The sequence below is a fragment of the Candidozyma duobushaemuli genome (genome assembly GCF_002926085.2).
Source record: "Candidozyma duobushaemuli strain B09383 chromosome Unknown G_B09383, whole genome shotgun sequence".
NCBI classification, from domain to species: domain Eukaryota; kingdom Fungi; phylum Ascomycota; class Pichiomycetes; order Serinales; family Metschnikowiaceae; genus Candidozyma; species Candidozyma duobushaemuli.
This window is the reverse complement of record NW_020289896.1, coordinates 567,493-591,781: the sequence shown is the minus strand read 5'-3', so window position 1 is coordinate 591,781 and position 24,289 is coordinate 567,493. Positions and strand designations below refer to the sequence as shown.

General features: G+C 47.3%; 12 protein-coding genes across 12 annotated transcripts; 5 read left to right on the top strand and 7 right to left on the bottom strand. All coding sequences in view use genetic code 12, as the record gives it.

The window, feature by feature from the left end:
• Positions 1-189: 189 nt before the first annotated feature.
• CXQ87_005259 (uncharacterized protein) lies at positions 190-1,798 on the top strand (the record flags this gene model as incomplete). Its single annotated transcript, XM_025483685.1, has 3 exons — positions 190-627; positions 648-1,634; positions 1,655-1,798. The coding sequence occupies 3 exons, from the start codon at positions 190-192 to the stop codon at positions 1,796-1,798; spliced, it is 1,569 nt and encodes a 522-aa protein (XP_025335920.1).
• A 302-nt stretch (positions 1,799-2,100) lies between these two features.
• Positions 2,101-2,880, top strand: CXQ87_005258 (uncharacterized protein; the record flags this gene model as incomplete). Its single annotated transcript, XM_025483684.1, has 1 exon — positions 2,101-2,880. The coding sequence occupies one exon, from the start codon at positions 2,101-2,103 to the stop codon at positions 2,878-2,880; it is 780 nt and encodes a 259-aa protein (XP_025335919.1).
• Positions 2,881-2,942: 62 nt separating this feature from the next.
• On the bottom strand, positions 2,943-3,446 carry RAD6 (E2 ubiquitin-conjugating protein; the record flags this gene model as incomplete). The annotated part of the gene is made up of 1 exon (XM_025483683.1): positions 2,943-3,446. One exon carries the CDS (start codon positions 3,444-3,446, stop codon positions 2,943-2,945), a length of 504 nt encoding a protein of 167 aa, XP_025335918.1.
• Positions 3,447-3,647: 201 nt separating this feature from the next.
• On the bottom strand, positions 3,648-5,279 carry CXQ87_005256 (proteinase B; the record flags this gene model as incomplete). Its single annotated transcript, XM_025483682.1, has 1 exon — positions 3,648-5,279. The coding sequence occupies one exon, from the start codon at positions 5,277-5,279 to the stop codon at positions 3,648-3,650; it is 1,632 nt and encodes a 543-aa protein (XP_025335917.1).
• A 1,357-nt stretch (positions 5,280-6,636) lies between these two features.
• On the bottom strand, positions 6,637-8,628 carry CXQ87_005255 (uncharacterized protein; the record flags this gene model as incomplete). Its single annotated transcript, XM_025483681.1, has 1 exon — positions 6,637-8,628. The coding sequence occupies one exon, from the start codon at positions 8,626-8,628 to the stop codon at positions 6,637-6,639; it is 1,992 nt and encodes a 663-aa protein (XP_025335916.1).
• Positions 8,629-10,589: 1,961 nt separating this feature from the next.
• Positions 10,590-12,677, top strand: MNN26 (Mnn26p; the record flags this gene model as incomplete). The annotated part of the gene is made up of 1 exon (XM_025483680.1): positions 10,590-12,677. One exon carries the CDS (start codon positions 10,590-10,592, stop codon positions 12,675-12,677), a length of 2,088 nt encoding a protein of 695 aa, XP_025335915.1.
• A 68-nt stretch (positions 12,678-12,745) lies between these two features.
• CXQ87_005253 (uncharacterized protein) lies at positions 12,746-15,880 on the bottom strand (the record flags this gene model as incomplete). The annotated part of the gene is made up of 1 exon (XM_025483679.1): positions 12,746-15,880. The coding sequence occupies one exon, from the start codon at positions 15,878-15,880 to the stop codon at positions 12,746-12,748; it is 3,135 nt and encodes a 1,044-aa protein (XP_025335914.1).
• Positions 15,881-16,565: 685 nt separating this feature from the next.
• MPS1 (serine/threonine/tyrosine protein kinase) lies at positions 16,566-18,773 on the top strand (the record flags this gene model as incomplete). Its single annotated transcript, XM_025483678.1, has 1 exon — positions 16,566-18,773. One exon carries the CDS (start codon positions 16,566-16,568, stop codon positions 18,771-18,773), a length of 2,208 nt encoding a protein of 735 aa, XP_025335913.1.
• A 121-nt stretch (positions 18,774-18,894) lies between these two features.
• On the bottom strand, positions 18,895-20,120 carry ARP2 (actin-related protein 2; the record flags this gene model as incomplete). The annotated part of the gene is made up of 2 exons (XM_025483677.1): positions 18,895-20,054; positions 20,102-20,120. 2 exons carry the CDS (start codon positions 20,118-20,120, stop codon positions 18,895-18,897), a joined length of 1,179 nt encoding a protein of 392 aa, XP_025335912.1.
• A 115-nt stretch (positions 20,121-20,235) lies between these two features.
• On the bottom strand, positions 20,236-21,336 carry CXQ87_005250 (tRNA 1-methyladenosine methyltransferase subunit; the record flags this gene model as incomplete). Its single annotated transcript, XM_025483676.1, has 1 exon — positions 20,236-21,336. The coding sequence occupies one exon, from the start codon at positions 21,334-21,336 to the stop codon at positions 20,236-20,238; it is 1,101 nt and encodes a 366-aa protein (XP_025335911.1).
• Positions 21,337-22,124: 788 nt separating this feature from the next.
• On the top strand, positions 22,125-22,631 carry CXQ87_005249 (uncharacterized protein; the record flags this gene model as incomplete). Its single annotated transcript, XM_025483675.1, has 1 exon — positions 22,125-22,631. One exon carries the CDS (start codon positions 22,125-22,127, stop codon positions 22,629-22,631), a length of 507 nt encoding a protein of 168 aa, XP_025335910.1.
• Positions 22,632-22,736: 105 nt separating this feature from the next.
• CXQ87_005248 (uncharacterized protein) lies at positions 22,737-24,068 on the bottom strand (the record flags this gene model as incomplete). The annotated part of the gene is made up of 1 exon (XM_025483674.1): positions 22,737-24,068. One exon carries the CDS (start codon positions 24,066-24,068, stop codon positions 22,737-22,739), a length of 1,332 nt encoding a protein of 443 aa, XP_025335909.1.
• Between the last annotated feature and the right edge of the window lie 221 nt (positions 24,069-24,289).

The following is a 24,289-nucleotide window of genomic DNA, read 5'->3' as shown; positions in this document are numbered from 1 at the left end:
TTTGGACCCCAAAATATTTCTACTCAACTCTTTATAGATTAATTCCAAAGAACGGCTGGCAATCTTTTTGCTATAGATCAACGGTGGGGAACCCTGCAGGACTGTTTACCTTCCCAGATCAGCCAGCCACCCAGATCAGGACTCTTCAGATCGTAGCTTTAGCCTTCACACTTCTTCACCACTTTCTTCATGAACGTTTCTCGAACTGGCTACTTCACTTCAGATTATCTAGACAGGCGAAGAAACCAGAGTCTGTCGACGCTTCCGTCCAGACTGATGTCACCGGATTCTACGCCGTCAACTCCTAGACGAGAAAATCCAGATGAACTAGACGAAGCAATCACACCCGCTCACTTGAATTATCTCTACAAGAAACAGAGAACGGTCGATTATCTGGACTATTACAAGCCCAAACGGAAAATGGACGATTCTTCGTCGTTCCACACCCAGGACCTTGACCTGGTTCAAGACCAACCGAGGCTGATCCCAGCTGGATACGAAGGTTACTACATTGACCAGAAAAAACGGTACGAGGATGCCGAGGAAGTCAAGCCAAGAATGTTTACGCATAAAACGTTTATGGACGTATTTGACAGAGACCAGGACGAGCGGTTCAACCCTATAGATGTTGTCTTTGACGATCCGAGAAAACCAGAGAACAGGAGAAGAAGCAGAAATTATCAAGAGCAATGAAGTCGGTTCAAAAGAAGGTGGGCATCAATGACTACAATTCGTACGACTACTACACCCAGAATGAGCTCGATGAGAAGAGGGCTCAGAAGGAAAGGGAGAAGGCCAAACAGAAGCTGGAAAAGAAGTTCAAACTTGCATGGAAGAAAAAGAAGCAGGAGAAGGATCAGGAGCTTTTTGTTCAGCATGTCAGTGACAATTCTGACGATGAGGAAATGGAGGGATACGAAAATGATCCACAGAACGAGAATATCAAGAAAGCATGGAAGAGGAAGTGGAAAAACGCCAAGAAGGCTTTGGGTGACGACTACTTCGATAACTACAACAGAGAAAAGGAGGCCCGTTTGAACCAGAAAGCGAAAAGCATTGAAGAGCCTGAAAGTGAAGCTGAAGTCAGACAGGGCAGCATAGGCCCAAACGACAACTTCCACCCACTCTGGAACTACATGCTTTCCTGGTTGGTCTACAATTCTGCCACCACACAGGCTTCTACGACTCCTACTGCTCCTGTCGGGAAAATAGTCGAGATCGATAAGGGAGAATCCATCACACCCTCTAAGAAGAAACGAAACAAGCTAAAGGATTACAAGACCAAGATGAAGCGGTGGAACGAGCCCGCCCTGGCTTATTTCGGAAATAAGGCCGTCCCTGACACTCGAGCTATCCAGAAATTCGACCAAGCATCTACCATCTACACCGAATCCGAATTTCCAGAAGAAATCGAGCTCAGTGACGACGGAAACTTGAGTGACGAAATAGCATTGAGCAGCGAGGTTGATCTGTACCAGTACCCACCCACACTGGCGCAGGCCATGATGACAAGAGAGAGCAGGTTTGGTAAACTCCACGAGGGAGGACCTGTCAAGATTGTTTCGAACATCAACCTGTTGATCAAAAGCATCAAGATCATGAAGATCATTTTTGCACCGATCGACATTATTGCCGTGCACTTCCCTCGCTTCAGACGGTAGTGATTCTTATCGAGTTGGTGATCTTCATGTGGATTCTCTATGAGCTTTCGCTACTCATTGATGCACTTTGCATGGCTGTCAAGGCCATCTGTGCACCGATGATCGCCATTGGAAAGTTCATGAATCGTATCGTCTAAGCATTTGGTAATGGGTATATAGAAATGGAAATGAGAGCAAGAGTAATACCGAATTGTAGGTATGAAATATAATAAGTATGTGCGACAGAGTGAACTTAGTGATATGTGCTACTACAAATGTCAAACGACAAAAGATGCCCTTAAATGTAATTTTTGACAACCTCAAGACTCAGATGGGACCCTAGCATACCCTGAAAGATTAATCCAACTATGGAAAAAAAGAGAAGTTCCCTAGACCCACTTTGGTGATAATGCGCTCCATATAGTGGGTGCAAATCGGTCGCATTTTTCTCTTCACCAACATGCTTCGCTCGATAACCGTGGCGCCATTGACCCGCTGTGGGTTGCCAAATACGGCCAGAAGCTCCCTTCGTCTTCTTCTGACCGCTCCAGAGCCAGAACAAAACTCAAAAAGCACCAGTCAACCAGCACGGAAACTTTCACCAGAGGAAGCCAAAGCCGAGGCTGCCAAAGTTCACGTTCAAACTCTCAAGGACATGGGATCGCTCTTTTCTTCTGGCAGCGACGATGGAACTCAGCCTATAGACACTGCTCCAATCTTCAAGAACCCCCAGATTTTCGGCACATTGAGTCTTTTGCATCAAGGCCAGGTTCTTCAAGAGCTTCAAGAGAAGTACGACAAAAAGTGGCACAAGCTCACCGAAGCCGACAAGAAACTTGGCTACTACATTGCATACGGTGACTGGGGTGTCAGAGAGAAGTTTTCCAACTGGAAGTCCATGGAACCTCCTCTTGATCTCCCGTTCACTATTCCTTCCAAAATACGAACTACACAACCAAAAAACAATGACAAGATTAATAAATTGGAGCCTGTTATACTTGCCGAGACGCCCGTCAGAAAGGGGCAGTTTGACATCAAAAAAATGGACCCTGTGACCAAGACGTTCATCTATATTACCATCTTCGTGGTGATGTTGGCGATTGCTCGTGACAAGAAGATCGGCGAGGAGGGCAAGCCCAAGGAAGTCGTCATCGAGGACTCATTCCAGAAGAAGGAACCCGAGCCCGAGCCTGAACCTCCAAAGCCAAGCAAGAAATGGTACTACCTTTGGCTCAAGTAGCACTACGACAGCCCCCATAGGCACCTGGATCCGCCCTGTATATACATAGTCTATAGAAGCCACTATTCATCATCATCCTCGTCATCCTCGTCGTCGTCGTCATCATCATCGTCTTCGTTCCAGCTTGTCTCCACAGTTTCCCTCACTCTCTTGATGTACTGCGACCTGTGGTCCTTGTATAAATTAGCTGCTTCCACGTTAGCTGGCGACAGAATGTTGGGGTCGTTAAGTAATGATTGGATCGACGTCAAAATGCTCGAAACGTCGTAGGTAGGAGACCACCTGTTCTGCAAAATATCTAGACACAACTCGCCACTGGCATAAACGTTGGGATGGAACATTTCACTCATGAATTTAACGGTAGGAGGTTTGTTGGGGTATTGTTCATCAAACTGTAGCACAAGCTTGAAGGTCCCGTCTTCGAAAGGTGTATCAGCTGGGCCTATGATTACGGCATTCCAGGACATGACGTTATCAGGGAGAGGAGAGGCAGAGACACCCGAGGGGGCGTCCAGCTGCATCCTCTTGAAATCACGCATAAGCCTTCTTTTTGCGGGAGTTGACATTCTATAAAAAAAAGGTGTAAGTTGGTGAAATTTACCTTTGAGTATGGCGCTTCTAATCATGGTAGACCTCGACTACGCCCGTACACCGCGCCACTACCACTGCTATACCTTCTCCAGACTTCCCTCGCGGTTATTCGCGCCTACACTTGCTTAATAATATCGTATATCAATAACTAACGGAAGCTCTACTCTATAGAACCCTTACTGCTTCTGGTAGATGTCGTTGACCAAGGCCTTGACGTCGTCAATGATGTGAGACGAGTCCTTCTCCACCTTGGCGAGCAACTCGTCAATCTTGGTGCCCAAAGTGGCCTGCTTCACATCGACGGCCTCGGACTCCTCGGTGGCCTCACCACCCCAGAAGCTAGTCAAGTTGTGTCCAGCACCGTTGAAAGCCAAGAGGTTTGGAGTACCGTCATCTGGAATGTCGGACAACTTGTTCTTGGTGGCGTAGTTAACCAAGTTCTTCTTCAACTGACCTGGGGAAACACCCTTCTCAGAGACAAAGAACTCAGAGTCTGCACCAGGCTGCAAGGACACAAAGTAGGCCAACAAACCGGCAATGTGAGGAGAAGCCATGGAAGTACCACTCAAAGTGGCAGTGGCAGTCTCGGAGCCAATGTAGGTACTCAAAATGTTGAGACCTGGGGCAAAGATGTCAACGACGTCACCGTAGTTAGAGAAGTATGCTCTGGCGTCGGAGATGGTGGAGGCACCGACAGTGACGGCCAACTCAGCGGAAGCTGGCGAGGTGTTGGAGGCGTCCTGGTTCTCGTTACCAGCAGCCACGGCAAAGTGGAGGCCAGCCTTGACAGCGGCGTTGACAGCCAAGTCCAAAGCTGGGGACTTACCACCACCCAAAGACATGTTGGCGGTGGAACCCTTAAAGCCCTTCTTGCCCTCCTTGGCCTGCTCCTGGTGAGACTTGGCGGCAAACTCAACACCCTTGAGAACGTCGGACATGGAACCAGAACCGTTGGAGCCCAAGACCTTGACGGCAACAATATTGGCGTGCTTGGCAACACCAAATTCCTTAGAGGCAATTGTACCGGCACAGTGGGTACCGTGACCGTTGGCGTCGTTGTCGGTGTCACCAGTAGGGATGGTCTTACCCCACTTGGCTCTACCCTCGAACTGGGAGTGGTCGACGAAAACACCAGTGTCAACGACGTAGGAGGTGACACCATGGCCACCCTCAGTGTCGTGGAGGTACTGGTTGAAAGAGCTCAAGGAGAGAGGAGCTCTGTGGGAGATTCTAGCCAAACCCCATGGGGCACCCTTCTGCACGTCAAACTCGTTGGCGTACACCATTGAGTCCTTCTCAACGTGGGCGACAGCTGGGTCACGGCGGATCAACTCAACCATGGAGTCCAAGAAGTAACCAGTGTAACCAGTAAGGAGGCTGGCCACATCGAACTCGTCGGTGATACCGCCCTCGGTCTGAGAAGCCTCAACGGCGGCAAAGTATGGGTCGGCCTTGTCGGCAGAACCAACAGCCTGGGCGTGAGCCTCGGCAACCCACTGCGAGTGGAAGCTAGCGTAGTCCTTTGACACGCCCTCCTTGAACACCACAATGTACTTGTGGGGAATCACGTCACGAAGACCCTCCTTGGTCAACAAAGGAGCAGCCTCGGAAGGAGCAACCAACTCAGGGAGCTTGCCGTGCTTCAAGTCAGCAACAAGGTCACCAGCCTTGTGGGTGAGGTCTTCCTTCAAGGTAGCCAAGTCGGATGACTTGAAGACGTCGATAACGTCGCCAATGTGGGGGATAACGAGACCGTTAACGCCCAAGGTGGCAAGGATGGAGAGGGCCACGGAGCGGGAGAACAACATGGCTAAAAATTGAAGATTGTGTGTAGTTTGGGTTCTTTTTCTGGAATCAGATAAGAAGAGGGAGTAGCAGTGGCGATAAGAGGGTCGGCTTTTATAGCGAGGGAGCGGTGTGTGTAGGAAAGGGGGCCAGCCACCACGGGAGGTACGGGTGCACCGATAATCCGGGCGGTCCAGGGCTTCAGGAAAGTGCAATTGCGGAGATTAAGTGATCTTTGAGGAATTGAGGAAGCTTGAAACATTTTAGTAAAGCTTGATTTTGAATATCCTGGTACATGTGGTGGCTGTGGCGGCCCTACTGCGGTTGCTCGCGTGCTGATAAGCCTTCCGAGATGCGGACTAGTGATAAGAGGTAGGGAGGAAGAGGCGAAGCTGATTTTCTGATATCATTTTGAAACGAATTGATTTCTTTGATTCATGAAATGTTTCTGTTTGGTATGGTTTTTGAGTTGGTGATCGTGGTCGGTTGCTGTGGACTGTGGAGCTGAGGCTTTCGCAGCCACTCATGACTCAGACCGGTCTGGTCCGGAGACCAAATGAACAAAAACACTTAATCATTTTGACAGTTTCTTCATGAATTGGATAATTTGTTTTGTTTCTTTAGGCCGTTTTCTTGTTTCACGTGGACTGGTGAAATAACGGTCCGCCCCGGAGGACATCCACACTATCTCGCACCGCACAATGGCAGAATGTGAAAGTTGGTTGGGTCGTGGAAGTGCATCATAGGTGGCAAGATAAGTAATTTTGCACCCTGGCGATTGGAGACGGTTTTGGGGTTTCCGTTTTGTAATTGAAGGCAGTGACCGTTTCTCGGTCGAATGGATCTCGGAGTTGCTGATAAGAGTCCCAATTCCGCTGCCCTGGTGGTCCTCTGATAGTGGTTGTATGAATGGAGGCATTCAGCGGCAGCCACTATGTATGTTTCTATAGTGGTGGACGAATTTTGCATTTAGGGTAGATTTCTGTGTTTTTGGTATTTTTTTCAACCTTGGGCTTTCTCTTGTAACTTGGCTATGGACTTGGCATCAAAATCACATTAATATCTACAATTTGAAGAGAGCTGTTTATATCAACAACTCCCATGCTTTGCTTAACTTACCTCTTGAATAATCGCTTTATTTAGACCAGCCATTGCACGAAATGCATGTGTTCCAGGACCACACTTGTCGGCTATCTTTGAGACACCCGAGGATAACGTTGCTATTGCTGGATTTGGTCCTAGGCTACCATATTGGACAACAGCAAGATGAGCCACTACATTGGACCTGAACGAAATAAAGTCGTGGTTCTATTTTTATTGAAATGGCGTGCTGACAGCTCGCCTCAAATGCTATTGGTCTATATGCGAATGGCTGCAACTTTAACTGACAGAGATGGCGTTTCGTGCGAGCCATTCCCTCGCAGAGTCCTCATTACGCAGTTTGTGAACCGCCTTGAGTGCCATGTTCCTGGAATAGTGGCCCTCCTCAGCTAGGTGCTCCACGAGTGCCTTCTTGTTATGTACACTTTCGGAGATGCAGAAGTACAACTCGTTACGGGAGCTCTTCGCGCCATTCTTCTTCGTAATTGGAAGCTCAGGCTTGACTATGAGAGGCAATAGCTCTTGTTGGATGAGATTGAGCAGGTCTTTGATGGGAAGTGGCTTGGAAGCTGTAGCACAATGCGAGTTTTGACACCAGCTGTTCCCACAGCCTTTGGTAAGCTGTAGCATGTAGCGACGTTCGATCCTGTTCTGCAACTTGATGTGCGTTGGATCGAGAACAGTAGCAAACAATGGTCCGTAGCAGATATCACAGAGTCCGAGCTCATTGGTGGCGTCATCAACAATGTTCACACAATTGACATTGGCACACAAACCAACGGACTCCGTGTTGAGCTCCACCTTGTCCATGTAATGCATCCTCATGTGGCTCTTGAGATCCTTGCGTTTGAAAACTCTGTGGCACTCAAAGCATTCCGTTGTTTTGTTTCCACATTGGTTTTCATGATGAGTAAGGTTCGTAAACCTATCTTCGTACGTCTCCTCCTCTTGTGGCAAAATCAAATGGCAGAACATACATTCATGGAGTTTGGCAGGGCAGCTTGTCAGCTTATGGTCTCTCACCAACAGCACAAAATCAGAGTACTCTGGTGAATTATCACACTCTTCACACTTGTATGGCCCGCTGTGCTGAAGACGGTCATGCTTGAATTTGAACAATGTACTGTTTCCAGCTACTGGAGGCACACAAACATCGCAATGCCAGTGGTTGGCTGGTATTTCCTTATTGAACACCAGGCCACAAGAGCACTTGACGTTGTTTCTGATACAGAACGCCTCGTGGAGAGGCAACTTTGCTTTCTCGATTCTCTTGCCACAATGGCTGCATGAAGCTCCTGTAGTTGTATTCTTAACGTCTTCGGGCTTATGCACGATTGGGTTCTTCTCAAGCCTGACTTTGGCATTGTGATCCCAGGCAAACACGACAGCGTACAAGTAGCAAGAGTCTTCCTCCTTATATTTCTCCAAGTGATTGACAACCATATCGCTCCTGACGTCTATCTCCACAGCCTTATCGGTATTGGCCACAACCGAATCCTGAGACATGGTTTCAAATGCAAAGTTATCCAACTTGACAAACTTATCAAGGGCCACAAGTAGGTCCACATTGTAAGCTTCATCTTCATTTTCAGACTTGAGGACCAAAGAGAAACCGCTCTGTGCTTTCCGTAGATCAATCTTGAAAATCTTAGGCACAGCGCTTTGATTGAATGGAGCGAGCTCGAGCACCTCGGAGCTCGAAAGCTCTGGAATGTTCTCCAAAGCTGAAGTAGCATCATTTTGGCTGAGTTGCTGGGCAGCCATTATATCGTTCAACGGAAGCACATCCAATATGGTATCTGTATCCACAACGATGACAGTAGGTGCATTGGCATCCTCAACATTCACCTCCACCAAGGTCTTTGCCACTCTATCGTCTATGAAAAAAGGCTTGCCCTTGGTGAGGGTTGTGTAGTTCTGGCTGAGCTGAGACTCTAGATAGTACTTCCAGTTGGTGATGTGGGGGTAGAATTGAGCAGGCTTTAGCTGAAGAAAGGTAGCTTTCGGTAGGTCAGCTAATTCGATGGAGACGACCTCGTTCTTTATACTTTCAAAAATGTATTGTGGAACTTCGATTGTGCCCTCTTCGGCTGTGAATTCTTTCACTCCCACAGCTGTGATCGATACACCATCAGATAGATTGAACACCAAAGGGTGCGGTAGATCAGTGACATTATCTATGGTGGACTGTAGTAGGGAAGGTGGAAATAGACATTTATCTGAATTTTTCGGAAGACCTTCCAGAAGCTGGACGGAGAGCTGAATGGACATTTGTGGTTTGTAAGCAGTGAGTAGATATAGTTGCAAATGATGGCAAGTACTCGAGACCAGCTGCACGTGACATCATAACAATTAAAAGGGAATAATGTAATGGTTGATTTCAGCAAAAGGCGAAATGGTTTGGTTATCAAAAATAAAAGAAGTACTTTCAATGTGTATGGAAAGTAGTTTGGTGGTGTGGTTCTGTTGAGATCTTATTTCTCACCGTATTGAGAGTGCCCATACACACATTTCGTTGACCACGATTTTAATGAAAGGCGAGTTTTAATGAGATATTGAGAAATTTTTGAATTCACAATGGGGCCTAAATTTTAATAAAATGAAAAATTGCATGAACTTAGTCCCATAAAAGTACATCCACAGCTAACAGTACCCATAGTACCAAATCAATATGACACACGGAACTTTACCACCACCATTCCCACCACCCAAACCCCCGTCCCATTCCAAAACAACGCCAAACCAATCCAAAATGCAGAAACCTCTTCCTCCATCCAAACCCCCTATTCATATTCACGGCATGTCGGTCTCTGGTTCGCAGCCATAACGCACCTCGACCTAAATTCACCCATCACAGCCTTCGTCCGCTTGTGTCACAAGATCAATGCCCTTGCTGCTCAAAACAAAGGCTTTTGTTCCGATGTCGAATTGTCGCTGAAAATCCGACTTAGCTCCTACGCCTCTCTTTCTCCCCGTGACATCACCACCCTTTGCAGAAACACACTTTCCATTCTAGGCCACCAGAATCCTGGCTCGGCGACACAAGAACAAATTGCTACTATTTGGACGCACTTTTCCTTATTCTTTTGGGATGGTTCCCCTGAAAGATGCACAATGGCACGGCATGGTTGCACAATCCTGAAGAATTCTCCTAAGCCAACCAAGCGATAAGGGGCGGAGCACAAGCCAACCAAAGATGCCTTCGCTACATATTCATCTTCTACAAATTGCATTTTCCCGTTTTTTCAATGCACCGTTCCGTCGCATGCATTGGTCAAAGATAACACGCAGTTTGAACCAGTGATATCTCAGCGCCAAAACGCCAACGCCGTGCATGCTACATTTGTAGGGATTTTCTCCTGAGGCACTTCGGTGAATAAGCTTCGAGGCGTTACATTTATGGTTTTCACGCCGCAGCCATACGAGATCTGCACCTCTGGAAAATCACACTGGCACACACACCGCAAACGTAAATAACAAGCCTGAAAACGCCACAACTGCATTTACCTAACGACCCAGAAACCCCTGAAAACTCCTCTGGAGTGGTTTCTGAAATGCTGGCAAAAGCCCTCGTCTGATGCCCATCACGTGACACCCACGAGGCGAAGGCGAAATATGCCTGGTTACGTGCCCGCGTCGTCTAATTAGCACGGCATATATTCCCACAGCCAACCTAGCAATAGCAGAAACGCAAATAACCTTCTGTGCTTCTCAGGTACAAAGCTTACAAGGGTGCACTGGTGTTTTGCCACAGACCTTTATAACCTTAGAAAACCGGGCCTCACAATTTGCAAAACCTCTTCAGCTGCATCCTCCGTATGCCGAAGGCTGCCACGTTTTGAGGCTTATGTGACGGTGCAGCACGTCAAGGGTGTGCGGTTTCTGGGTGCAAAATCCACACTGTTTCTGCAAAAGCACCCAGGAATTCTGCGAAAAGGTCCACGTCTGGACAATAACAAAAAGACTATTTTTGCTACTGTGCGTGTGCGACACCGGCGGCTGGCTTTGTTGATCAAATTGTTTTTTTTTTTTCTTCATTTTCTTCCTTTTCTTGATCCTTCTTTTCTTATCTTTGGAAGAACTCACTTGAAGCTGCTTGCCAGCACTCCATTCGCTATCTTATCTAAAGTTTTTTTCATCCATCCGCTGTATATCATCCAGCCGCCTCGCGCTCCTAGAACAGCCGTCTTTAACTTTCTTCCCAGGCACCATCCCAAACCTTCGCTTTTTCCATGCTGTTTAGCAAATTTGTCTGTCTGAGAGCTGGCATCGTCACAGCTCTTGCTGTGGTGCTTCTAATAAATGTCGCCATCTTCAGCAGATCCGAACCAGACTACTACACTAACGCCTCGGATGGCGGACTCGAGAAAAGCTTGGATGCCTTGACTTCCACAGAATACACCGAGCTGCTTCGGAAGGGCTTGCTAGAAGCCAACAAGGAGATGGTGCTAGATCTGATCAAGCAGGACTTGTACAGAGCAAATCGGGAGCAGTTCATTGCTGACTTGCGTAAGGAGGTCAAGGGTAAGTATGAAGAGAACTTCATCGAGGAGCTCCAAAGAAAGCTCAACGACCAGTTCACAAACTCCTTTTATACCTTGAAAGAAAAAGACTACGGTCTTCTCCAGGGCATGGAGAGGAAGTTCTACGAGGAAAACAAGGAGAGCCTCAAAAACTTCGAGATCTTCTCGGCTGTCGACCAGGTACTTGCCTCTGATGCTTCTCCGAATCTTAAGGAGAAGGTTCGTGAGCAGTTGGACAAGACCATGTCTCGAAAAGACTACTTCCGGTTTGTTTTGGAGGACTTGATTGTGCAAAACGGGCCCTCCATGGCTCCTTTGAGCAAAGCTGAGAGAGGCAATGATTTGAAGGGCTGTGCTTTCGTCGTCAATCCCGTCATCTACGACGAAAAGAAGTTGGACATTGTCCAGTTCAGCAAAGAGCGTTTCCTGGACTTCCAGAAGAACCACGACAATATCGTGCTGCAACTCCGCTTGATGAATACTCCTCCCCACCAGATTTTCAGCGGAGACGGTATTGTTCTCAGTGCCGGTGGTGCCTATTTTGCTGGTGCCATGGTCGCCATTGCTCAAATCAGAGAAACCGGATCCAAGCTCCCGATTGAGGTGATGATCAACACCGAGGACGAATACGACGAGAACCTTTGCAACACCTTGCAATCCACCTTCAACGCACGCTGTGTAATTATAGAGAAGGAGATAGGAAAGGACATGTTGACTAAGCTCAATCTCACGAAATTCCAGCTCAAGATTCTTGGTCTTTTGGTCACTTCTTTTGAAAATGTCATTGCTTTGGACGCAGACAACATGCCTTTGATGAACCCAGACAAATTGATCCTGTCGCCAGAATACCTCAAAACAAAGTTTCTCCTTTGGCCTGATCTCTGGCAGCGTACCGTCTCACCAACATACTACGACATTGCCAGACTAGACCCGGGCATGCCAGTCAGAAGACATGGTATTCCAAACAGCGAGGACGCCAGGGACTACTTCGCTAGAGATCCTACCATTGTGCATCTTCACGATCGTGAAGGCATTCCCAATGCCATCTCCACCGAAACGGGCCAGATGGTCTTCAACAAGAGGGAGCATTTCAGATCTCTCTACTTGTCTCTTTACTACAACGTCTACGGCTCTACCCATTACTGGAGAATGTTTTACCAGGGAAGTCCTGGTGACGGTGACAGAGACACGTTTGTTCCTGCCCTCCATGTCTTTGACGAACCCTACCATGTTGTTGAAAGAGCGACCTGGTTGGCTGGCTTCCATGAAAAAAGCGGTCGGTTCCAAGAAACAACCATCGTCCAATACGACCCCACCACATCTGCTGGTTTTGTCCGCCAATGGAAGAGATTTTTGGCCGCCCGTGGGCTCGATACCAGGCTTGCTTTTGATCAGAACAATGATCACACAAAGAACCTTCTCAAGCAGTTCCAGAAAGAACTAGGAGAAGCCATGCCTGCCTTACCTGAGGTCATGTTCCTCCATGTCCACAGACCAAAGATCAACCCTATTTTGGAAACCGATCCAAAGGGCTATTTCAACTGTTTTGAGCAAAGAAACTTGGGCAAGCCGGGTGTCTACAGTGATCACTACGGAGCTACAGACTGGGAACTCCGGTTCAATTTAATTTCTCGCTGGGCCGCTTGCAAGGGTCTAGGAAGTCCAGGTTGGTGGAAATCGGTCGACCGTGACCAGACTGAGGTTTGTCAAAAAGTGTCCGACTACGTGAAGTTCTTGGAGAAAGACTCCAAGGATCCCAAGGCGCATAAGTTCGAGCATATCGAGATTGATTTCTAGATCAATTGGTTGCATATTTTAGCGTGGCTCTTATACCTATAAATATTTATATCTACTATGCCTGTGGCCTATTCCGCATCCGATTCAGATCCCAGGGAGCCATCAGAATCTTCGGATCCGTCAGACTCTTCGCCTGAATTCTGTGCAGCTTCATCAGCAGTAGCATTGATCTCCTCTAATGAGACTTCATAACCTTGTTTTTGTAAGAAGTCCTGGAAGCCTGGTGCTGTTGTGGTTGGAAGACAGGAGAATAAAAGCGAATGCTTTGGCTCAAAGAGTGGGACAAAGTATTTCTTCAACACCTCCAACAAATCCTCTTTCGTGACAGAACCAAGACTCTTCAAGAAGTCTCTGGCGTAATTTGGACCTCTCTTCTTGAAGATGTTGTCCAAAACCTTGTTCACGGCAGCATCGTGATTGTTGGATTCAGCTTTCACAAGTGAATTCACAATACCAGCCACAGCGTTGTCAATAGCAATTTGATCAATCTCAGCTTCACCAGAGGTATGCTCGTGCACGATCTTCTTGGTTGTTTCCCATGCCTGTTGAGCGTCAGCACCTCTATAAATGACAAACGTAAGGAAGCCGGATTCCACCATTCTTCTGATTGCTGCATCATAAGCGAGACCTGAACCTCTGACTCCTCTCCACAAAGGACCTTCCATTGCAGTCAAGATTTCACTGGCCAAGGCTATTCTGGCAATATCGATATCGGAATAATCTGTGGGAATTGGTGTCATGGCAATCAAGTGAGTTGTTTCACTTGCTGGGGTGGTAACCAAAAACGCCTGGCCTGAACAGCGCTGGCCAATTTCAGATTTAAACTGGAACGATCTGGGGACCTTTTCGAGATCTAAGTTAGCCTCAGACTTGGCACCATTGAACTCCTTCACGAATTTGGACCACGATGAGATGGGGTTTTCAAGGTTGGAGCAACCGCCAGTCAAGAAAAGCTTCATGTTGTTGACGTTGAAGAGTTTCTCCTTGATGGCATCGATGTCGGCAACAATTTCGGCGAATTTACCGTCCTCGATTTTCTGCATCAACTCTCTGTAGAAACCCTCGGTGTGGATGGAATCCTGGGCCTTTCTCAAGGAGGTCTCCTTGAAAACTGTTCTATATTGCGACGAGTACATCATCAACTCGTCGTTTCTCTTTTTGTCTGGAAGGGAATTTATAAGCTTCTCGATAATCACCTTCACTCTTGATTCCTCAAACACAGAGTACTTGAGGACGTTTATCAACCAGTCGATAGCCTTCTCATACTTTCCAACTTCGAATTTGATAGTCACCGTAATAAGCTCAACGAACTGGCTATCAAATCCATTGTCTAAGTCGAAATCGAGCAAGTCGTTATTGAGCTCAGTGATGACCTCTTCGTATGGCAAATAGGTGCCATCAGGCTTTTTGATGGAAACAGAAAAGATATCCTCAACGAGTGAAAAGTATCTCAAAAGCTCAGGAGGTACAACAGCTGATGAAAAGACTAATTGAGCGGTGACGAACTGAGATTTGTAGTCTTCCAAGTGAACATACAATGGGAAGTCTTCAGGTGTATCCTTTTTAATGCGCTCGTGCAATGGACCATCTTTCTTGTAAAATGTAAGCTTGGAGTCATTCTGACCTGCCTGATACGAGTCGGTCTCAATGAAGTCAATCTTAGAAGCATCGGGCTTGCCAAATTTGGTGAGGACATCGTCAGGAATAGGTGCATCATTCTTTGCTTGTGCGTCGTCGAGTGTTCTCTGCAACTTTGTGAGGCCTTCTTCGCCATATTCTTCTCTTATTGTTTTGTTACGCTTTCTATTCTCAGCCTTGTTGTCTTTGATAGCTTGAGGAGAAGGCTTGCCGATAATCGTAACGGGCTTGCTTTCGATAAAGTTGGTTTTGATGAAATCACACCACTGCTTGGCAGTCCAGGTAGCCAACTCGTCCTGCTCCTTCAAACTCTTGGACCATTTGCTCAAATCAGATCCGTCATGTTTACCGTAAATCACTTCCAGTATAGCCAAATTAGACAAGGTGAGAGGGGATCCCTCAGTCTTGGAAATGAACTTGATCTTCTGCTGCGCCACAAGCTGTCTCATATACGTGAGATCGAAATTCTCCTCGTGTGTGATACTCTCCAAGAGCTCCTTGATCTTCTTGTCCACATTGTATAATTCTCCAACAGGAACACCACCAACGTAGAAGTTCACGCCAATACGAAGGAAGTCATCGGTGATGATATCAATATCCGTGGCTGAAGGGTTTTCAACTTCAACCAAGTGCTTGTTCAACAAAGAGATAGGCAGCTCTGCCAAGTAGCATCCGACCATATCGAGAGCCAAAACAGCCAAAGTATTCTCTGCATTAGGTCCAATCCAGCCAATAAGGAGCTCACCCATAGACTCATCGTCATCTGGAAACAGCACCTCTTTGATCACTTCCTTGGTGAGTGGAAGGTCGACCTTGGAATCGAGCCATGGTCTCTTGTGCGGCGTTTCTGGTAAAGAAGGAAGACCAGCATCAAACGCTTCCATAGTTTCAAGAAGCTCTTTCTCGTCAACGGATCCCGTGATAATTACACCCACGTTGTCTGGACGATACATGGCCTTGTGGAAGTCTCTGATCTGGTCCCAAGTCAAATGGCGCAATTCAGACATAAGTCCGCCTGTCTCAGACGAGTAGCCCGAGTCCTTAGAATACAATGATCTGTAATATTCAAGGTAAAGCACAAACCATGACTGACTTTCGATACCTTGCATCTCACTGAAGACCACACCCTTCTCTTTACCCTTACCGTCAATGTGGTATACCTCGGTAAGACATGCCTCGTCGTTAATGATAGGATTGAACACATGGTCCAAATAAATAGGCAAGAGTTTCTGGAAACCCTCCCAGCCAGCGGTCGTAAGTGTGTACACCGTTCTATCTATGGCTGTCCAGGCATTGGTGTATGAGAAGAACCTCTGTCCCAAACTGTCTAGCAAACCCTTGTACGGGTACTTCTTGGATCCCATAAAAACAAGATGCTCCAAAGTATGCGGACAACCCGAATCATCAGGAATCTCCGTCGCCACAGCAAAATAACCGTTCACCATCGGCGTCGGCTGGTTCACATATGTAAGCAGCAAGCCTGTTCTGCGAGAACGCCATTTCTTGATGCTGGCAGGCGCATACTCCACATCGAAGCTTGTCTGGAGAGCAAACTGGGAGCTCATTCTGCGTGCTAGGTGGGAAAAAGACCGGATATTGGTGCTGAGATCTTCGCTGATGGCTGTTTTTCACTTCGCACTGTGGTGGTTAACAATCGAAGGGTGGGTTTCAGATTTACTATAGAAATGTATTTCTTGTTCGTTGGGATGAGCGTTGCCATGAGATAAGCAGAAATTCTAGGAGAGGCGATTATTGTGGATTCTTAATTTGAACAAACCTGGCTTGCCACCTGGATCTGGTGTGGTATACAGCGTAATCGAAATGGTTGCAAAACGCGGTACAAACTGAACTACCAGAACGATGTCCAATCTCATGACTATGAATTGCTTGAAAGAGTCTAAGAGGAGATGTCCCTTAGGTTCGCTTGCTTAAACTCAACAGCATCAACAAATAATTGTCTTTTTTGGTGCTTCGGTTTTGTTGATGGTATGTAGTGAGCCTCCATCAACCTACCCATTCTAGATAGATAGATATTCATTTGAACCCATTGAGCATAATTTTTGGATCCTAATAAAAATTATGAGATAAATCAAAGAATGCTTGGTGGTAGTTCGGTCCAAAACCTGGGGCCGATGACACACCCGTACACCTCACCAACTACACAAACAGCGCGCCTACAACAACAAACACTAGTGAAGCTTAATCCATAACAACAATAGCATACTCGCCGTCGTCGGTCTGAGCAATAGAATGTCGCTAAACTATGCACCCTTATCGGTCAAGCGGCGAATGCAAGACGACGACACCTTCCTCCCGCCCCCTCTAAGCGCATACGGTCTTGCACTGCTCAATGAGGGTTCTGAAAAGAGAAGCTTGAGCTCAATGCAGATCGAGGAAAACCCAGCTCTACGAGCGAATTTGAAAAACAACTTGCTGGTGCATTTCAGAGAGGCGCCACGTGAAAGTGATCCTCAAAATAAGAGTCTGAACTACGACGTCAGTGGGACCAATATTAGCACAAACATGAGCCACAACAATCTCAGCGGTCACAATATGAGTACCAATATGAGCGGAAATACAAGCGGTCACTCTTTCAGCTCCAACATGCACACTGAAGAAAACGAGGACCTCATGGATGCTTCCAATGACCCCAGTGCCAAACTGCTGCATACACATGCCACCACTCCTGGAGGATCACAGGCCACCGGCAGTTTGAGCAGGCTGAATTCAATTGGCTTAACCAAAAGGTCCAGGTTTTCTCGCCGATTTGCCAGACTAGGTCCCCCAAAACGTGCATCAGACGTACCAGAAGATTCCTTAACGCCTGATGGTGACGACAAACCGGACCTACTAAAGCCTCAGCCTTCAAGCGAGCTACTAAAGCCTCATCCTCCGAACGAGCTACTCAATGCATTCAAAACGCCACCCCTGCTACAAAATCAGAACCTGAACGGAAGAAGCTCTCCTAGAAGGGTCATCTCCAACGAGTCTACTTTCTTTAAATCCCTCGAGAAGCTTCGCAGTCATAGCAACGAGAACAGCCGTCTCAGTCCGCCCCTCATTAGTGACCCAGGCAAGAACCATAATATACCCCAACAAAAGCCTTCACGGTTTCTGGTCTACGTTGACAAGCATCCTCCTAGGCCATCCTCCCGTGGGCCCTCGCATAGGCCATGGAGCCGTCCTCCCCTCATGAGCATTTCACCAGGTAAAATCAATGCAGAGCCAGATGCTGACGTCTTCAGAAAACCAAAGGTACCAAAGCTTTCTGTTCCTTCGCAGCCTCCTCCTCCTCCATCGAAGTCGTCATTCGCTACACCACCACAGCCGACTCCAGCATCGTTCCCACATCCAAACCCTCCAGAGCCGTTGCATGATCATATTCGTTCGAGTAGCGGTTCCGGTGGCATCATGGAAGATGGAAAGCGGAAGAAAATCATTTTTGTTAACAATGCCCAATACGAAAAGCTCGAACTTATAGGCAGAGGCGGGACCTCTAAAGTCTATAAGGTCAGATCGCTTTCAAGCAAAAAAACCTATGCAATTAAAAAAGTTACCTTTGATCAATTCGATGATGCATGCGTCAAAGGGTTCAAGGGTGAAATCGACTTACTTGCCAAACTCAGAAACGAACCGAGGGTGGTGCAACTACATGATTACGCCATCAATGACGGCAATATATTCTTGACCATGGAGTGTGGTGAGCTAGACCTTGCTCATGTCTTGCAGCAAAGACAAGCCATTGGCAGTGCTCTTGATTTGAGTTTCGTACGCTTCCATGCTATGGAGGTTCTCAGGTGCGTGGAGGCCGTTCACAGAGCTGGCATTGTTCACAGTGACTTGAAACCTGCAAACTTCTTATTTGTCCGTGGCATCATGAAGATCATTGATTTTGGTATAGCGAATGCCGTGCCAGATCACACTGCAAACATTTACAGAGAATCTCAGATTGGCACTCCCAATTACATGGCACCGGAAGCTCTTGTTGAGGTCAACCACACACTCAACTTAACCAAGGGCGCTAAAGCCAATACGTGGAAAGTTGGTAAGCCCTCTGATATTTGGTCCTGTGGCTGTATCATTTACCAAATGATTTACGGTCGCCCACCCTATGCATCATACGCTGGCCAGCAGAGAATTATGGCCATCATGAACCCACAAGTGAAAGTTCACTTTCCATCTCATGGCCTCGGGGAAGTGCCAGTACCCCGTAGCGCAATTGAATTGATGCAAATGTGTCTTGTGAGGAACCCTCACGAACGGTGGACTGTGCTGGAATGTCTCACCTCAGACTTTTTGAGACCCAAAGCTGTCAGCAACGACTTTGTCAAGGATGTCGTCAAATCCGCTGTGAACTATGGGTACCACAAGCGTCAACAGGGAGACATGTCTGACGAGAAACTCAATAAGCTCGTTGACAGCATCATTGGCCAGATTGAATCTCTTAATTACGCTTAAAGACTATCGTGAAAACACGACCTAATTACATATAGCATTAGCATAATACATCGCATGAAAGACGTTTTATTGTATTTAAAACCATTGAGTCGTGATTTTGTGGCGGCTGCTCTAGAGTTTGTTAACGTGGTCCCAACTTCTCCAACACCCTTGGGCCCTGCTCCTCCCATTCCTGTTTCGAGATCCACATGTGGTCCTTGTCGGACATGATGTTGGCCAAAACGGCACCTCCAATGAACACCATGTGCCTTCTTCTTGGAGGATCCTCCACTCTGATCTTGAACTTGTCAAATCTGGAAGGATCGCCCTTCAACACTCTCGTCAACCACAACTGCTTCAATTCTCTCTCTAATCTGGATGGCAAACCAGGGTACATAGAAGAACCCCCAGACAAGACGATAGCCTTGAAAAGAGAGGATCTGATGTCAACATCAGCGGCCTGGATGGTGTTGAACAATGTTTCTCCAACACCCGGCTGCTCGACATCAACCAAGTTGGGCTGGAACAAACACTCTGGGGCCTCGAATCTCTCGGAGCCCACCTTGATGACACGACCATCTGGCAATTCGTAGGTCTCGACCAACGTAGTGGTCTCGGTGGCCAACTTGGTGTCCAAAGCCAAATCACAAGACACGTAACACAATTTTTCTTTTATCTGACGCACGGTCTCAAAGTCTGCTGTTCTGTTGAAAGCGTAACCTCTACGCAACAACAAGTTGATGAGGTTTCTGGTCACATCTCTACCGGCGACATCCAATCTTCTGGTCAAGTGGTTCAACACGACAGACTCATAGACTGGAACAATATGGGTCACACCGTCACCGGAGTCAACAACGACACCAGAACTCAAACCCTGGGCGTACAAGGCCAACACGGCTTGAATAGCGACGTAGACACCGCCAAACTGGTACTTCTCGAACATGACATCACACATGGTTTCTCTGTTCTTCAAAGGGTTCATAGGAGGCTCCGTCAAAAGAATCTTCTTGCCTTCCGTGGGCGTCCTCATCTTTTCGTAGAATGCGTAATCCCACAAGTGCTCCATATCCTCCCAATTCTTGATGATACCATTCTCCATGGGGTAGCTGATCTGCAATAGCGAACGGACCTCACTGGCCTCCGAGCCGCACATTATGTCTTTTATCTCGATGTTGTCGGGCACCAAGGCATTTCTTTCTTCTGCTCTCAAAATGGGCCTTCCCACAAGCGAAGGGAATGTGTGGTCTGGGAAGTTCGTTCCGGCCCGGCCGATCTTGACGAAACCGGTACCTTGGTCAAGGACTAATGTTAGTAGAAGCCTAGGACGGTTATATTATTGTTGTACATACCAATTGGGGTGCCTTCCATGTTGTGGGTCTAAATGGTGTAGTGTCCGCAATTTCTGGTGATAGTGCCGGCGCTGTGTGCAGGTCGCCTTGGCCAAAGCGTTCTCGGACATAGTTTGCAGCCATCGAGAAGAGCACTATGCGGATGGATTTTGCGGCACGAGAAAGGCGAATGTGAGGTAGGATGTATGGGTTTTGATTTCAGGTTCGATCTTGGTCACCTGTTTCCACTTGAACTGCTCGTCTCCTTCCTTGATTCTGATACCCTTTCCGAATGGGTTGAAGCTCTTCGGCCTGGGCTCAGGCAGGGCAGTATCTTCACTTTCCACCTCGCTGATATCTCTCTTGATGCCTTGGTTTTCCTTCTTTTTGTCTCCCACCCGTGCAAGTCTCCTGCTCTCGATGCCCAGCGTTTTTCTGCCCTGGATGTCTTTGAGTCTCTTTACAACGTCCTGGAGATCCTTGACCATTTCTTTTCTGGCCTCGTAACGACGGCCCTGGATCTCCACCATCTCAATGCTAGTCCATCCGTTTGCTTCAAGCGCTTCTATCGTCTTGTCCACTTGTTCTATACACGGACTGAAGCAGCAGATACCCACTCTGGATGTCTGCGATACAACTTTGGGAAGATGCGGAATGGCAGTCCAGGGAGACGGCAAATCAAGAAATACCGAGTCAGCGTTGATGCTTCCATTGAGAGCAAACTTCTCTGGAAGGTCGGATATCTCAAATCCTCCATTGCACACATCGCGATGAGTAGCTATAGTGTTCACCTGGAGTAGGCCATGCTCGTTCAATTCCTTCTGTGCTTCTAGAAAACGGGGTTCGTGGAACTCGTATGTGAAAAGACGCCCATCTTCAGCCACTGTTCTAGCAAAAGAATGGGTGAAAGATGCCGATCCAGTGCCTGCTTCGATCACCCTAGATCCACTGGTGATTCCAAGTCTCTGAATAATATACGACGAATCCGGCGTGTACACGATCTGGGTTCTATGCGGTAAGGATATCGTCCAAAGCTCGGGGCTAGGTTGAAGAAGATGCACAAATCCTTTATCGTTGGCTCCTGCCATCTGGGATCCATACTTCATGCCCACCATTTTGTCATGCTCAAAGTTACCAAAACGGGTATTGAGGTACTCGCCCTTGGTCACGTAGAAGGGCTTGATGAGGCCTCGGCTGACAAAGGCAAGCACGAGGTCCCCCTCTTCGATTATGTCTTTGCATTCATAGAAAGACATGGACGGTTGCAAGAAATTCTCATCGCAGACTGCACAGGTAGATGTGGAGGTCAATGGAGCCCGATGGGTGCAACCTGGAACTATATGGGGCGAGAGAAGTTTGACTGATTGGTTTGATTGAACAAGTTTCTGCAGCTGAAGAGAAAAATTTTGATCACAGCTCTTTTTGTTGTGACTATGGTGAGGTAAATGGTTGCGAAATGTGAGGCAACCAACGCTGCCTACGAGATATACCACTTTAGATGGGAACGACTGAATCTTTAATGAAGGCAATTGTCAAATTGATAGCTTGAGCAAAGATGGTTTGAGCGTGTGTTTCAACACCATTATAGGTAAGGTATGGGGATACGGCAGGTACAGATTGAAGTATGATGTGCACGTTTTGGTTCCCTTTCAATTGCGTGGCATTGTCTTCATTGGAAAAGTGTCTTTGCTGCATCTATCAGAAGACCAAGATTTGAGTGCTTAAGATAAGTAAGTTATTGCTGTTGCCTCTCGTGCGTTTCCTCAGAATGGTTGCAAAATCTCAGTGCGGTAGTCACTATGACTGACCCAGCACAATACAAGTAACAACAACAAAAGAACAAAAAATTAGAAAAAGCGCCTTCTTTCCAAAAACACCATTGACTCACTTACCTAACTCACGAAACACTAAACTTTGATAATTCTCCAAATCCAATGGCTGGTCGTGTGCGACCCAACATCAAAGGTCGAAAAAACCGAGCCTAAACCAACAACCTATAGCGTCCAAAGCCAGAATCATAGACCAAGAAAAAAATAATACTGTCATGGCATCGGTTCCCCTGCTCCAGCGTCTGACGCAATCGCAGGAAACACAGCCTTCCAGCGAAGAAGGCTTGTACCTTGAGTCTTATGCATTCACTACAGCAGCTGCCATTGTGGGCTCTGTGGACAGAAAGATCTTTGTTTTGTTGAGAGACGGCAGAAACGTATTTGGCATCTTGAGAACCTTTGACCAGTTTGCTAACTTGGTTTTGCAGGATACCCTCGAAAGAATCTACTTGCCCCAAGAAAACGAACAGGCTCCAGCCAGATTCGGAGAGGTCCCAAGAGGTGTTTTTATGGTGAGAGGTGAAAATGTGGTCATGCTCGGAGAGCTAGATATTGATAGAGAGGACGAGCACTTGATGCAGATGCAGCAAATTCCGTTTGAAGCTGCTGAGGCTGAGATGAAGGTGAGAAACACCGCTAGGGTGAAGGAGGAGGCCAAGAAGGCCAAGAACTACTTGAGCAGGGGTCTCATCCACGACTTCCAGAAGACAGACTTGTACTAGGTCCCAATTGGACACCAAAAAGAAGCATGAACGGGTTCATTTCTGCTTATGTATTTGACGACGAATATCCTCAATCACGAACATTCCATTACCTTTTCTTGTAGCCTACAACTTGGCCACTCTGGCAACGTTGGTCTCAAAGCTCTGGTAGAGCTTCTCAAGAGCAGGGAACTTTTTGACCTCAGCTCTGCCCAATTGACCCAAGTGAGCCTCATCGGGACCATCGGCAATTCTGAGAGTTCTGCTCATGGCATACATACGAGCCAACTCAGTGTCCTGGGAAACGCCCTCAGCACCGTACATTTGGATACACCAGTCCAAAATCTGGAGAACTGTTCTGGGTGTGTCGATCTTGGCCATGGCGATCTCCCGCTGAGCCAGCTTAGCGTTTCCAAGGTCAATTTTGTGAGCAGCATTGAGGACCATCAATCTGCATCTCTCAATGGCAATCTTCCATTCAGCGAAAGCCACTTGAAACGACTCACGATCCTTCATAGGCTTGCCAAAAATGAGTCTGTTACTAGCACGATGAGCGACTCTTCCAAGAGCAAACTCTCCGACACCAATGCTCCTCATACAGTGGTGGATTCTGCCGGGTCCAAGTCTTGATTGGATAATTTCGAAGCCCATGCCGTCCTTGGCAAGATAGATATTTTGCATGTCCTCAGCCTGAACCTCGTAGTTGTCGAAGAACACCTCACAGTGGCCGTGTGGGGCGTCATCGTAGCCGAAAACGTTCAATGGTCTCAAGACCTTTGCCTTTCCAGTGGCAATTGCCTTTTTTGCGTCAATGACCAAAACAGAGTGGTTGTTGTATGGCGTCTTCTTGTCTTCAGAGGTTTTGCACATCACAAGCCACACGGCACATCTGGGGTCACCGGCGCCGGAGGCAAACCACTTGAAACCATTCAAAACAAGGTTTCCTCTGGCGTTCTTCTTTGCCGATGTGGCAATGTTCAATGCATTGGACGAAGAGGTGCCCTTCTCCGTCATCAAGAAAGCCGATCTGATGTCACCGTTGAGCAAAGGCTTCAACCACTTCTCCTTCTGGTAAGGCGTACCGTACCTTGCCAAAATCTCCATGTTTCCGGTGTCAGGAGCATTGGTGTTGGTGGCTTCTGGAGCAACATGAGCCCTACCCAAGTACATAGCCATCAAGCCATACTCCAAGTTCGTGTAGCCACCGCCCTCGGCGTAGTGCTTCGAAAGGAACATATTCCAAAGTCCGAGCTCCTTGGCCTTCTTCTTCAATTTCTCCGTGATCTCAGGAGTCAGAGCCCATCTCTTAGCAGGATCCTCGGAAAGCTGTTCATAGTAGACCTTGTCTGCGGGAATGCAGTAGTCGTTGACAAAGTCCTTGGTTTTCTGGATGGCCTCCAAACCACGAGGGCTCAATTGAGCGAGAAAGATGGCGGGGATGTCTTCTTTGATGGACATTGAAATATGGGATGTTTTCTGAAATCTGGAGATCCGGACCTATAAGTACTACCCCACCGTTATGGAGATGCAGGCACAGCGAGAGTCCGGGGATTACTCTGGAGATAAAGGCGGGGCTTGAATGAAGTTCGTGAAAATGGCTCGATTGGAAGTCAATTTCGGTACATTTCGTCTGTGAAACGGTTAAGCCGAGATCTTACACGTTGAAATTAGGTTTAGCG